Raw genomic sequence first — 15,306 nt, forward strand, 5'->3', positions numbered from 1 at the left:
GCTTTTAAATGTTTTATTCAAGGTTGTAATCTACATGTGAAAGCAACACTTGTCAGTTGCCAGGTAATCTAAAAACATAATTGACGTCAGATTAGACACAGTGGATGATAAGGGGAGGTTTGTAAGGCTAATCAGAGTTCCCTTCTGCTCTTTCAGCAAAATTTAAACGTCAAACAAAAGGCTTGTCGTGTCTTGATGTTTGTTTGTTTGTTTGTTGTTTAACGCCGCACTCAGCAATGTATCAGCTATATGGTCTGTAAATAATCGAGTCTGAACCAGACAATCCAGCAATCGACATCATGACTATGCTTGTCGTAAAAGGAGACTAACGGGATCGGCTGGCCAGGCTTGCTGACTTGGCTGATGCATGTCATCAATCCCAATTGTTTGGATCGATTCTCATGATATTAATCACTGGATTGTCTGGTCCAGACCTGATTATTTACAGACCACCATCATATAGCTGAGATATTGCTGAGTGCAGCGTTAAACAAGAAACCAACCAATCCCCTATTCATAAAAAGGATTTGCCCAGCATTGCCATATCATAATTATCATTGTATCATAATTTAAATACTGGTAAATATATTTTTTAAATCATGCAGATTTTATTGATATCCTGAAAAGGGCTGTACAAAATGTTGATATCTTATAAAAGAAATAAACGACTCGTGGTCGTTGATTGAACAATAAAACATTGCAGTGAAATAACACAGCTATGGGATTATTGTATTGTATCGTTGTTTTTTTCTTAAGTGGAGTTAAGTTTCATTGAATTTTGTATAATTCAAAGTACATATACTTGCATTATTTCTCACCTGAAGAATATATCAGTGTTCAATTAATATACAGCTGTAATAGGCATTGTGTAGTAACATGAACTGCAGACGGGATGGCAAGACTCACAAGAAAAAATGTTTGACATGGAGAGAGTATTTCAATTTTCATTTTTCCATTGTAGTAATGCAAGCATCATTGTATTGTAGAGGTTCAGAGCATCACTACTAAACAACTCATGTTGCAGCATCATCATACAATTCATCCCCGCAGACATTTAGGAGATAAACCCACTGTGTTTTGAAATTTGTTGTAGTCCCACTGTAGAGTAGATACCTCTTTATTTTGGTTTTGAACAGAGTGATTTACATCAAATTTCAAAACACAGTAGGTTTATCTCCATTCTACCATGATGGCAACAACGCTTTGAAAACAGTGCTCTCTTGCAACAATTATTACTAAAGTTCAATATTAAAAACACCATAGTCGTGAGTAGTCAAAAGAAGTTGACAAATAACACTCCAAACTTAGTCCAAAGACAGATGTTGTAATTTTTGCCAACCTGTTGTATACTATTTGGACTGACTGTCAATTCTTGGAATTTTGTGAGAGGTAATTTCTTGGAAATCGAAATCCATCATTTTTATGGTGCTGACAAACCTAGATACATAATTTGGGCGATTCGGGATTCGAACCCACAATCATAGGTTTCTGGCGTGCCCAAGGGATGCAACTCTGCATAGCGAATTGCGGCATCAGAAAGTATGAATTTGATTCCCTGGAAACTGATGCAAGGTGCAATGTGTAAATATTGTGCAAGACACCAAACTGGGCTTCACACAAAATACTCGCGAACGAAACCGAAGGCTTCGTCCAATAGGTTAAAACCAACGCTCCGAAGCATGTCTACTTTATAGTTATTTATTCCGTTTTTCTTAAATTATGGCATGGAAAGTTTGAAGACATAAGCGTTACATATCACAAGATGGAATCTCGTAAATACATGTACCTTTTCCTGTCTTCAGATAATATGACCAAACAAATATTTTGAGAACTATACGCAAAGAAAATAGTTAAGCACACCCCTATTTCTGAACCATGACAAATGCCAATAATCACGGCATTGGATGACTTGACTACAGGAGCTGGGCGAAAAACATCACGGTAACACAGGTACTGTTTTTGATCTCAGACAATACCTCAAAAAAGTATGGAGCTGCAGGATTAAGTAAACAAGTAACGTTTGATGTTTCATGTGAAAATGTTCCTTAAAGTCTCTTCTTGACATGTCACGTAAAACAGATGAGTAGCAGGTATAAACGCCACGTGCCCGGATGACGCATTTCACCCTACGTCTCATGCCTCCAGTGAGACGTTGGATCTGTTGCAACCACTCCTGATGCAATGCTGCTTCCAATTGGCGTAAATCTTGTAGAGGAGGATCTCGTGCCTGTATGCGCCGCCCCAGAATATCCCAAACATGTTCAAGGGGGTTCAATCTGGGCTCATTGCTGGCCGGGGTAGAGTCGTTACTGCAATAGCCCTCATATAATCCACGAATGCATGCGGACATGCATTGTCATCCATGTACTGAGGTCGAGTAGCAAGAGGGTGGTTGTCAAAATGAGGAACGACGACTGGCCTCAAAACGTCCCGGAAGTACTGAGCCCCTGTTAAGTTGCTCCTTATGGTGACCAAATCCAACCTGCAATCATGAGAGATACACCCCCAAACCATTACCGAGGCCCTGCCGTATGCAACAGTCGGTTTAATGTTCATGGGGGTGTAGGCTGTGTGCCGGTGCCTCCAAAATCTTGTCCTTCCATCAGTGACGTGGAGCAGAATGCAACTTTCGTCTGACCAATGGATCCGTCTCCAAGTTCTCAGATTCCAGTTCTATACACCATGCTAAACAAGCAGGATTGTGGTGATCTCTTAACAAGGGACGCTTTATGACTCGTCTAGTCCTGCTGCTTTCAGCCGATTCCTGACGGTTCTGGTGCTGAAATGACAATTGAGCAACCACAGCTGTTTCAGACAAGTATTTGTTAAAAAGGGTTCTTGGCGTATGAGACGAAGAAGGTGTGTCGCGAGGTGTCGTCGCAGGAGGTCTTCCGGATCTGTGAGGGTCACAACATCACAGGTCTGAGCATGTTTCTTGACTAAACGGCTTACCACAGTGTGATGATACCCTTAATTCTGACCAATGGCATTAGAAGACATTTCTACGCTATGCATGCCGAGTATTTGCCATCTTGTGGCGTTTGATATTGGCCTTCATTCCATGGTCACACAATGACTGTTTAAAACCGAGCTTAAGAAAGCAATTTTAACGTTTGGATATACTGCTTTTAGAGATACTCGAGGGTAGCATGATTCACAGGCATATCATGCATGGCACGTGAGCCTTCGTCACGCATGAATGATTACATCATCTCGAGAAAACAATTCTTCCCGTAATTATATCTTTCATGACTGTTACAAACATTGGGATCAAACAATAATGAAATATGAGGGTGTGCTTAACGTTTTTCTTTGTATATTTCAATTATTATTCTGAAGGGATCACTCTGTGTCATTATATACAATGTTTTAATACCTACACAAAAATGAAAGTGACGAAACCATTTTTATGATCATAATATAAAACGTCATCGAGAGTGAACAACCAGTCATCATTGTCTACCGAAATGCATTGCTTTCAGAGTATTGTGAAAAACAGAATGGTGGAGAAGAGTACGCTAATTGTTCACTTTAGATCAGAATCCAAAGTCCATTGTATGATTAAGGCAAGTCAATTGTTCATTAAAAAAACACATGGTACAGGTCAAATATGGCATTACATCGCACAACATTTTGGTCACTCATAGGACACATATGGAAAAATCTCCACATGTCTACCATAACACTTTCTGAAAGATTTACTAATGCTTTGAATATTGTAACCAATTTAGTATGAGGACAAAGCCGGAAGTGATGCAGGTCTCAGATGTTTATCACCTTGGTGACATCCGTGAACATGGGTTTGGTCCTGGCAAACCTAGAAGCATGATCGGGACAAACCATGATTCGAACCCAAAATCATACGTTCCTGGCATGCCCAAGATATCCAACACTGAACAGGCAAACAAACCAAACTAAGATACCAATATCACATACATCACCATCGAATTTGGATTTATTGTTTTTGTTTGTTTTAGCCACCATCAAACATAGGTGTATACTTTCTTTTGCACGGCACTTTTCCAGAGGCTTAAGTTAAACTTTTTGTCCAAATTCCCTTGCCAATTTGAATTTATTCTTATGCATAAAGAAACAGATCAGCAAGGATGGAAGCACCGTTTGTGCCTATGGGGATGCCTACTTCCTGTTGAAACATGTTGCCTTTCTAGGGAGTCCAATACTGCCATGTTTCTGACAAATGTCAAAGAGATAATCGATGTTCATTGTTGGGTTGCCGATTTGGTACTGGAAATATGTTTATTTGCCGGTTTTATTCATGCATTATGAAAGTCCAATTTGACATTTAGCAATGTTTCGCTGTAATTTTAAAGAAGAGCGGCCATCTCCTTCTTTTAAGGATTTGCCACAGCTAATGGTGTACCTGTTCTCTGCCAAACAGCGTGCTTACGGGTCATCCTTAGAAGTTTCTGATCTTTGTAAAAGTTTTGCCAAAACAAGAATTTGGTCATATGGTGGTCATGGGCTTCACGGGATGAATCATAATTGTTGAGAAATCAACCTGAGGCCGTCTGATCTCTGCCGCAATATCGACACATATTTGAAACAATGTTTGTCTCGCACAGATTGATGATATTCCCTCTGACACATTATAACACACACATGAGACAATGCCTGTCACGCGCAGATCAATGATCTGCGCTCTGACACAATATCACACATATGGGACAATGCTTACAGTCAAATATTGATGATCTGCTATCTGCCACACTATCAACATACATATGAGACATAGTATGGTAACCATCACCTTGACACTGTGACATTAACTTCTGATTGCATGCTTATGCGATAACAGGACACATTTTCTTTATAGATGCTGGTTTGGTTTGTCTCGCAGGGAACAATACTTCAGCTTTATGATGGCAACATGAAGGTAATCGAATCTGGATCAGCAAAGCCAGTGATTGATATCAAGAGCAAACTTGAATCGAAATACTACATTCATTGCAACAAGAGGGCACGGGTGGCCCAGTCGTCTAAGGCGCCGCGATTCGCTGTGCAGAGTTGCGTCCCTTGGGCACGCCAGAAACCTATGATTGTGGGTTCGAATCTCGGTTCGTCCCGATTATGTTTTTAGGTTTGTCAGCACCATACCCGTGCTCGTGGGTTTCACCGAAGTGGTAAACGTCTTAGACCTGCATCACTTCGGGCTTTCCTCCCACATTAAGCTGGCACGCCGTGATATAACTGGAATATTGTTAAGAGCGGCGTTAAACCCAACTCACTCACTCACTCATTGCAAAAATGTTATATCACCTGCGAGTGAATGTAGTTGAATGCCTCAGTTACCAATATTCCAATAACAAGCAGTCTGTAGATAGTCGATTCGGGATGAGGCAGACTTTGTCTGAAGGCTTACACAACAATTCACACCATCAAGGCACCATTGCAGACAATGCAAAACTGTTTAGTCTGTTGTTTCTAAAAGCACATGCTACTGAGGACCTTTATTGCCCCAGAACCACCATTTTGATGGTTGTGAATGTATTTGCCAACGTTGATCTACCCTGGTATGAGACAAGAACAACCTATGTGTCTGTCTGTCATGATGTATTCCGCTCTACATCGGCGCCATAACGCCAATTCTCACATTTTCTGGGTCTTAAGCCCTTTGGTGTTTTGGTAGTATGTAGTGGACTGAGCACATACTGACGAGATCCAGTGAACTGATCACACACACTGTTGTGGTGAGCCTGCAGATCGAGGTAGAGACCGTCTTGCGTTTGTCTCTGCTTTTGCACGACCAGCAACATTGTCTGTACACCTAACTTGTGGAGATATGATATGACAGATTAAGTAAATACATCCTCGGTAAATCGTGTTTATTATGTGTCCGTTACATTATAATTATTACCCTCTACAAATTCGCCTTGCTTGCTTGACATGATGATTTCTCTGATAATGAAGGCTGAGTATGCTACTATTAGAATGTCCCAATGACATGCTCCCAATGTACGGCAGATACATGTATGCAATTCTGTGGCACATAACAAATCCTGTCGTTGGAATAGCAACCTGTTAATAACGCTCTCGCAACATATCTTTAAGGTCCGAAAGATGGAATGGTGTCCACAGCCAGTTATTTGTATTTTTTATGTGATCTTTGCAGGAGTGCTTTGCAGATACGTCAGTATGCGGTAAAATATATTAGTGAGTGAGTGAGTGAGCTTTTAACAGTATTCCAGTTATCTCACGGCGTGTCAGCTTAATGTGGGAGGAAAGCCCCAAGTGATGCACGTCTCAGACGTTTACCACTTCTGTGAAACCCACGAGCATGGGTATGGTGCTGACAAACCTAGAAACATAATCGGGGCGAACAGGGACTCGAACCTACAATCATAGGTTGCTGGCGTGCCCAAGGGACGCAACTCTGCACAGCGAATCGCGGCGCCTTAAACGACTGGGTCACCCGTGCCCCCCGGTAATATATATGTTAATGTAAATGTTTCCATCATTATTGCAAGGCACACTGTCTATCATTTTAGTTGAGGAAATATGTCAATACTAATTATGTGATTTTTTCACTGTTTTTTAACGCCACTTCAGCAATTTTCTAGCTACCTGACGACAGCCTGTGAATAATCGCCGATCATGAGCACTGTTCTACGAAACTGGGATACGATGACATGCATCAACCAATTCGGCCAGAATGACCACCCCAGCATGGACTCCTGAAGACCGTTTCTAACCTGGATCTTCTTGGGGTAAATATCTCAGATCTAAGAAAAGCATGTATATTTTGTTGGTTCTCGTGGCCAATACATAATAATGATAAAACACTTTCACGTCGTTTATAACAGTTACCAAGCCATCTGAACTGTTTGTAAAACAATTATAGCCAATCCTTATTTTTTTTAAGTCTATGTATACGTATGTGATAAGATAGTAAGCAGGCAAGAATTTTAAAAACCTTAGGAATGCATAGTCTATGACTTAATTCGGTGAGAATGTAAATGTAAGTACATCCTATAAGACGTGCGTATAATTGAATAAATAAGACACATTATTGCTGTCTTAATGGCTGATTCTTATGGGCTGGGATGAGTGGTGACCACCGACATGTGCATTGCAGTGTGATTCATTCGAAGGTTCTGGTTATCAGAACAGAACATAACAGTTGATTCTCTCAAAACCACCGGCATAGAGTACAAATGAGCACAAAAGAGTAAGCATTTAAACATAAAGTATTAATATGGGATAGTATGTCATGCATGGATATATCATATCTGTTTTGTGTTTTCGTACGTTCTAAAATATTTCATCAATAAATCTCGATAGGATCTTAAGATCTCTAGTGTTTTGACTGAACAATTACCTCTTAAATATATATATAAAAAGACCATGTGAGTGAGTAAGTGAGTATGGTTTTACGCCGCTTTTAGCAATATTCCAGCAATAACACGGCGGGGGACACCAGAAGTTGGCTTCACACACTGTACCCATGTCGGGAATCCAACCCGGGTCTTCGGTGTGACGAGGGAACGCTTTAACCACTAGGCTACCCGACCGCCCCAAATAGACCATGTATTTTGGTCAGCAATTGGTAAGTATACAAATCTATGTTTTGACAGAGCCTGGCATCTAAACAGATAATGAAAATCGTCTGCAACTGAAGGAGAGTTGCACAGTTCACATACACGATCCTCTTTCTTTACATTATTCCAACGGCCGGTTTCAATTGGTAGATTATGGTTACATGTTCTGAATGTTAAGATTGGAATGTACATTTTTTTTGTCATTAAAAGGTATCTTTCTAATTGTGGCTTTTCTGTCAGATACTGATAACAGTAACCTTTACTGCTCAAAGCCATATTTCATCTCCATTCTTGTAGGAATTGATCCTGTAGTACCTCGCCTACCTCAGCAACCAGTGGTATTACAGATAATAGGGTTATAGAATATGTGTGTTAGTCCACGGTTTTTTAAATATAGTTTTAATCGATTCTAGCCATGGATTACTTACATCATGATTCCATTTATAAAAGTGATAAATCATTTATAAAAGTTTCTTATCACACACAGGTGTTGCGATGTTATGCCAGAATTTCATTACACGTTTTGAGACAGTTATGCGTAGAGGTTCCGGGCCTAATTCGCCATGTACCATAAGTTTGGAGTTGATGCTCTTAATCCAGTAGCAAGTTTTAAAACTGTTAAATGAACACTCTCAATAATTTGTAAATTTTCGAATCCTCATATTTCTGAACCATATAACAAGATACGTGATACCATAGAATCAAAAGCCAAGATAAGGTAATCGAGAGGTAAATTAATATTTCTTGCTCTCTTCAGGAGGCAGAACACAGCTTTCTTAGCATAAGAGGCAATAGATTTGATCGTGCTTATCATCCTTCGATTTCTATGGAATGTTATGCCAAGGTAAACATACAGGCAGCTATCTACTATCTCGATGTGTTTTCCACCAAACATAAACTGGAGTTTACTTCGTTTAGCAGGGCCACTGTCAAATATAATAATTTTGTTTTCGAAAATGTTAACATCTAGTTTTTATTTACTGCAGTATATTCTAAATGAGTAAAGGGTTTTCTGTCAATCGGCGGGGCATCTACTAAATAAGACTGTATCATCAGCATACAGTGAAATTAGTACAATTGTAATAATAAGTTTGCCTCATCACCAAGATTCAAATAAACTTTAACACCGTGACGATATGTTCCAATAGAGATTGCTCGAGGTAATTTATGTACAATAGAAATAGTAATGGGGGTAAACGATCTCCTTGCCTAACTCCGGAAAGGCTTGGGAAAAAAAACTGATATTTCATTGTTTACAACAGCACACAATTTAATACTGCTGTACAAGTTTTTAATTAGGATGAGAAATTTACCTCTAACGCCTCTTTTCAACAGTTTGTGCCAAAGACCTATTCTCCACTTTTTGTCAAAAACCTTGGTAAAATCTATAAAAGCATAATACAACTTTTGTTTGCTGTGCTTAAGGCTCTGCATTGACATATTGATGATAAACATGTTGTCTACTGTTGAGTTGTTTTTCCTAAATCCAGCTTGTGCGGGAGACATGGTGTTATTGTTATCAGTGAAAAATGACAATCATTTATTTAGTTTACTCGTAAAAAGTTTCCCCAAGCAACTCAAAATTGTGATTTGTCTGTAAGAGTTCGGATCTAGTGGGTTACCTTTCTTTTTAAATACAGGCTTTTCGTGTGTTTCCGATAGTAAACACAGCATTTTGACAGCTTTGCGTATTTTTTCTATTGTGATATCACTATTAAGCGGTTCATCATCGTGCATAGTAGTATTTGGATATTCTTTATCAATAGTTGTGTCTGTATTCATGTCTTTATTGATATCTTTATAAAATTCATAAAATGTGTTCAATTTCAGGCTCAGTGTTATTTACCTTACTCTTATTTTTGTTCAAAGCTGTCCAGAATTCACGTGGACTGTTTTCGATTGGCTCTGAATAAATTACATAAACAGTTTCTATGTTTCTTGATGTGTTTGTCTAGCCTTTTCGTATATGCCTTCAATTGCTCTCGGAAAAGCTTTCTTTTGTCAGTAGTGTTCGTTTTCTTAAGTTTATTTTTAGCTTTACGGAAGTAGTTCCTTTGTTTTTTTACATTCGTTACCGAACCAAGGTTTTCTATTTTCTCTTCGTGGGAGCGTCCGCATCACGTCGGTAACAAGGTCTTACCCCGAATGTGGCACGTGCAGCGTCGACAATCACATGTGCGATTTCGTTAGCTTTATCATTCATAGTTCTTGGGTCAGCTACTTCCAAACGCGATACTTTGCTAATTTGACAAAACAAATTATCAAAATATATCTGGCTTTGAGTAATCTCAAATCTTTTGGGCTTAGGTTCACAGACCGACTTATTTTTCACTGTTTTTGTAACGGGGTTTTGACTTTGAATGATCTAGAGAAAATCGTACTTGGTAATGTACATCACAAAACAATGAGTAGTAACTTTTAATTTCAAAATCTTTAAATAAAGGAAGACGAAGTCGATGAGATTATGTAATCGATCACACTCTTGTTTTGCAAGATAAATAAGTTCTGATTCTTGCATAGTTCTTTCAATTTTGCACCTGAAGTATCAACTTGTGATGTATCTTTTGACGACCTAACCTTGGAAGAAAAAGGGTTAGGTCGAGTACTGCTTCAGGTTCGAGTTCAGATCTCAAATCACTTATGTCTATGTCCAACTCCTCAAGTATGAATTTCCCTATGGTACAATAGTCACACAAGTTACTAGTTTTAGCGCTGAAATCGCCCATCAATACAACATTATCACTTAAGGATGGAGTGTGTAATATGGATTGTTCAAGTTTATAGTATTCTTCTTCATTAAAGTTTTTAGAGTTTTCGGTTGGAATATATACTACTCCAACATACGGGCCTTGCTCGGTATTAAATAGCTCCTTAGAAATTTTAACCCAGAGAATATACTCACACATTTCCTCAATGGGGTTGGCATATTTCGCATATTTTTCTTTTATTGCAAAACCGACACCTCCTGGACTTCTTAAAGCACTGCTCCTATGTTGGAGATAGACATGACCACCCTCAATTTTTTTTTTCTTGGAAGCCTAGCATATCATTGTTAGCCTTTAGAGGGGACACGGGTGGCCCAGTCATCTAAGGCGCCGCGATTCGCTGTGCAGAGTTGCGTCCCTTGGGCACGCCAGAAACCTATGATTGTGGGTTCGAATCCCGGTTCGCCCCGATTAGGTTTCTAGGTTTGTCAGGACCATACCCGTGCTCGTGGGTTTCACTGAAGAGGTAAACGTCTGAGACCTGCATCACTTCGCGCTTTCCTCCCACATTAAGCTGACACGCCGTGATATAACTGGAATACTGTTAAAAGTGGCGTTATACCCAAATCACTCACTCACTAGCAATTAGATCCATGAATTCAGTACACAATGCTTATCTGGGAACCTTGAATAGACTGACGTCGTGACGGTAGCCACTTTCAAACATGGATGTATTATTTCTTTTGCCCGACAGATTGTATCTGTTGTAGTAGTCTTTCAAATTCGGGTCAAAACAATGTTTCCTAGTGTGGAAGATATGGTACAGAAGTTACAAGAATACAAACATCAAACATTTAGGTAATACATATACGGAAGTAGCTACTTTCAAGATGAAGGCATCACTTGTATACAAAAGGTGGATAAATATATATTTCGTTCGCAGTACATGAAAAACATGTAGGAGGGAATATTTCAGTATGCTTTCTGCATAAAACGTACACAATTGTTCCAATGCGTTAATAAGATCAGATATCAGTATACCATACTGTAAAATCATGCCGTATAAGCGAAGTTGAGTCTCAAAACGCCATAATGCGTTTTGTCAAATATTTCACGCCATGTGATTAAACTGAAGTATATATTTCTTATTGCTGCGTGGGGTTATGGATATTCACACTCTGGATGATTAAATGTCACTTAGCCATAAAGTACACACTTGAGTGGTGTTCTATTATGTTTAAAACGTTCTTCGTCCCTTAACATAAGGGAAGCATTTAGGTGGAACAGCTCTTCACTCAGCCTTGTTCGAGGATTTTCAATTACGGCACCAATTTAATTGTACCATCTCCATTAAAACACAAGGTTAGTCTAAAAATCGACATCTTAGAAAACAAATAGTTTGCTCTACCCCAGTGTGAAGTGTAATTAATTGTATATTTTCCTTAAACTATTATAATGTAAAAGCACTTCTTGCTTTAACTATAATAGCTCAGGGCAAAGCTATCAGTTATTACATGACAAATAGGGGTAGCGCGAACGTTATTTCTGAAATAGCATGTGAACCTCTTTGAATAATTTGCTTCGTGTGGGATTTAAATCAAAAGAATAAAAAAAAAGCTTCAAGATAATTTTATCTACTGAAGTGTTCCAACAACGAGTGCGACGGACGTCACAGTACCTCCGTCTCCATCAAATGTCATGTTGACAGTGTTTGTTGGGTGGACCAGTGATTCGGGGACCATGTACTCCCACACGTTCCAGTTTGTTTTCCCGAGAATCTTCATAGCATCAAAGAGCATGTAGCTTGCAGACAATGCGTGGCCATTGAACACAACTTCCTGGGGTTTTGCATTGGCGTTCTTGTCTCGGCTAACTCCTACTCTAAGACGAGATGTATGATAGCCAGAGCCGGGTAGACTGATGGTTGTCTGCGCATGTCCGTTGCTGATAGGGATCACCATGTCTTTGCCATAGTATGTGATCTGGTTGTCAGTGTGTATTCCGGCAAAGTTGTAGTTGGTTTTAAACTTGTAGAAGCAGGTTGAAGATCCCGGGAGACCAACGGTTCCATTATGCTCAGACATGTTGAAAGGGTAATTGAGATGAACAGCTGGATTACCATTTTCGAACAGAATGCATGTTTCTGTACCAGTAGAAGGGTTGAACCAGCTGTTGTTAAAGTCAAGTTTCACATTCTCATATTTACTGCCATAGTTGTGGAGAAGAACTACCATCTCTTTAGTGTGAGGGTTTGCAAGGGCAAGTGGTGCAACTATTCTCTCCTGCCCATTGTACTGACTTGAGACTCGCAGAAACGTTTGATTAGAATTAAAGTTATGCCAAAAGGTGTAGAATTTGGCTGCTGAAAGGGGATGACCGTCCGTGGTGAACAAGGAATTTCGAAGGGAAGTATGACCTGGGTATTGTTCATTTGCGAGGAGATATGCTGTAACTCTGTCTATAAACTCTCTTAGAGTAAGAAAAGTAAACATGAAGCCGTTAAGTTGATAAATGGTCTGGAAGTCTATTATTCCATTTTCAAAGTTGGGGCTAACGCCTAGATTAAGTAAACCTAATCCAAATTCAGTGTTAACTAACTGAACACCTTTTCCTTTCTTTTGATGAGAGTAATTCTCCACCATATCAAGAGAAGCAACTAGTCGAGCTTCGTTGATACCATAGTAGGTATAATTACTAAAGTTGGTGTGATTTCTGCCTGGTATATGCAGATAGTTGTAGGAATGGAAAGAGAAAAAGTCCAAGTGATCAAGAGACATGTCCAGGAACTTAGCAGTTCTCTTCCAGTAGCTGAAGTCATTTTCATCTGCTTGTCGTAAGGCAAAACTGGTGTACGATGGGCCTGCAACTTTCATTCCAAATCTTGATTTCAGCTTATCAGCGACGGCCCTTTGGTAATCTACATTCGTTTGTGGGTCAATAATCTTTTCGGCCCAATCAGGTTCATTGATGACTTCAAATATGTAGGGAAGGCGTCCTCCTATGTAACTCTTGGCACTCTGCACCATCAGCGACACAAGTTCTGATGCAGCGTCAACGTTGTTGGGGAATCCACCTTGATGATTAGACTTATTCATCCAAATGGGCCAACTCAAACCTAAATATACAACACATTATGTAATGAGAAAAACTGTACATCAAACATGTTCATTCCATGTCAAATGGTTTTCTAGGTAAATGAGTGCGTGCGGATAGGGGAAGCTGCAGACAATTACATTTCTGGTGAATTAATAGATCATGGGTATTCTGCCGAAAGAAAATAAAATATTAGTAGCTAAACGTGATTCTAATCAACGACCAATGAAACAGTAATTACAGACTGATGACTGGACTGCCTTAGGCACTGCAACACATGTACCACATCTGCTTTGTATTGAGTTATCTTTCCAAAACCATGTTCCTCTTTTAATATACTTCTTAAACCTATTTAAGAAATATAAACCTTTCATTTCCCAGACCATGTCGTCGACGACACTCCCATAGCCAGTCAGTTGAAACATGTAGGAACCCCATGTCCTTCTCTGCAGTGCATGGTCCTGAAGATAGGTGGGGTCTGGGTAACCATGGTGACTAGGGTTTTGAGGCCACTGAATAAAAACATAATATAAAGTAGGTATTTGTCAATTTTCTCAGAGACGGAACAACTGGATCATATGTTGATCATATGAATATAGTGTGCAAGAATATATTTTCCCTCACCTAACCCATAGTCCTGAGTTTCACCATTGGTGTTTCAACTTATATGTGTCCTCTCAAATGACAATAGCGAAATATACGATATGTTCTACACACTGACTTTATACGCCATCACGGGATAAATATAGAGTTGCGTGTCATTGTAAAATATTTGATGAGTTTACTGACCACACTTACTGTTCATGGGTCTATAATCACGCAGTGATACATGCCTCATCTGAGGTTGTTTGCCCCTCTTAACAATGATCCACACAAGTGGGATGGGATAACATGCATCAACCAAGTCAGCGAGGCTGACCACCCGATCCCGTTTGTTGACTCTTACGACAAGCATAGTTGCCTTTTAAATCAAGCATGGGTTGCTGAAGACTTGTTCTACACCGGATCTTCAAGGGTACTGGGACATTGAAATTATACATGAATCATTTCATTTCCTAAACTCTTTTTTCTGATTAGAATTTTTTTTTTTCTTCATACATACATTTGCAAAGAGATTCTCCCTCAGGTCTCTGTTCACCCAACGCCCGGGAGCCGTTCCGATAGATTTACAATTAGGAATTAGTGTCCTTTTGTCGAGAGCATTATGTTTGTTCCATCTTTCAGGTTCATAATGGACACGGCCACCCTGGGAGAGCCACTCGTTGTAGATTGTGACGGTTGTGTCAGAGAACGCCGCTCCCCAGAGCAACAAGGTGCACAGAACCAGTAGAAACATTCTTCAGTGAAACTAGGATTTTTCTGTTCAAAAACGTGGTCTTTTAAATGGTATATTCATGGCTGTTATCTACACATGAATGCAGTATGTGACAGCTGCCAGGTAATATGTGAAACATATTTGAGATAAGAGTAGACCATGATAAGGAAAGGCGTGTCAGTCTCGACAGACGTCTCCTCTGCTCTTTCTGCACCATTTACACGTCAGGCAGCCTGAAAACGAAAACGTTTTGCTATTGTTCATTTTACTGTCAATCAGAGTCTGGCACATTCCTATCCTGGGCTGTTCGGTGCGAATTTGACATCAGATATCGCTTCTTAACATGTTTTCGCTGCTGTCTTAATAACTTCTTTCAAAGTAGCAACAGTGTCATCTTCCAGGACAGGGGTGTATATTGTGTCCTTCCTCAATAAATAACTTGTCAAATCATGGATGTACACGTTGTTCCTTTCCCACTGGCTTTGATCAGCATTGGTTTTAGCTTTGCTCATTTCTTTCTCACAGCTTTTTGAGAACTCTGCATTAATCCACATTAATCCTTTTGCTCCAGTACTACATGTCTGTCACTGGTCTTAAGGGTCAAGTCAAACGTTGATAGTACTGTGCCTTTTATGCA

At 39.6% G+C, this 15,306-nt stretch overlaps 1 protein-coding gene across 1 annotated transcript; it reads right to left on the reverse strand.

The window, feature by feature from the left end:
- Nucleotides 1-11,874: 11,874 nt before the first annotated feature.
- LOC124115211 lies at nucleotides 11,875-14,755 on the reverse strand. Its single transcript, XM_046476124.2, has 3 exons — nucleotides 14,457-14,755; nucleotides 13,722-13,866; nucleotides 11,875-13,376 (listed from the first exon to the last, which is right to left on the reverse strand). The coding sequence occupies exons 1-3, from the start codon at nucleotides 14,688-14,690 to the stop codon at nucleotides 11,896-11,898; spliced, it is 1,860 nt and encodes a 619-aa protein (XP_046332080.2). The 5' UTR covers nucleotides 14,691-14,755; the 3' UTR covers nucleotides 11,875-11,895.
- Nucleotides 14,756-15,306: the final 551 nt, after the last annotated feature.

The sequence above is a fragment of the Haliotis rufescens genome, unplaced genomic scaffold, assembly GCF_023055435.1.
Source record: "Haliotis rufescens isolate VD_foot unplaced genomic scaffold, xgHalRufe1.0.p SCAF_86, whole genome shotgun sequence".
Lineage (NCBI taxonomy): Eukaryota > Metazoa > Mollusca > Gastropoda > Lepetellida > Haliotidae > Haliotis > Haliotis rufescens.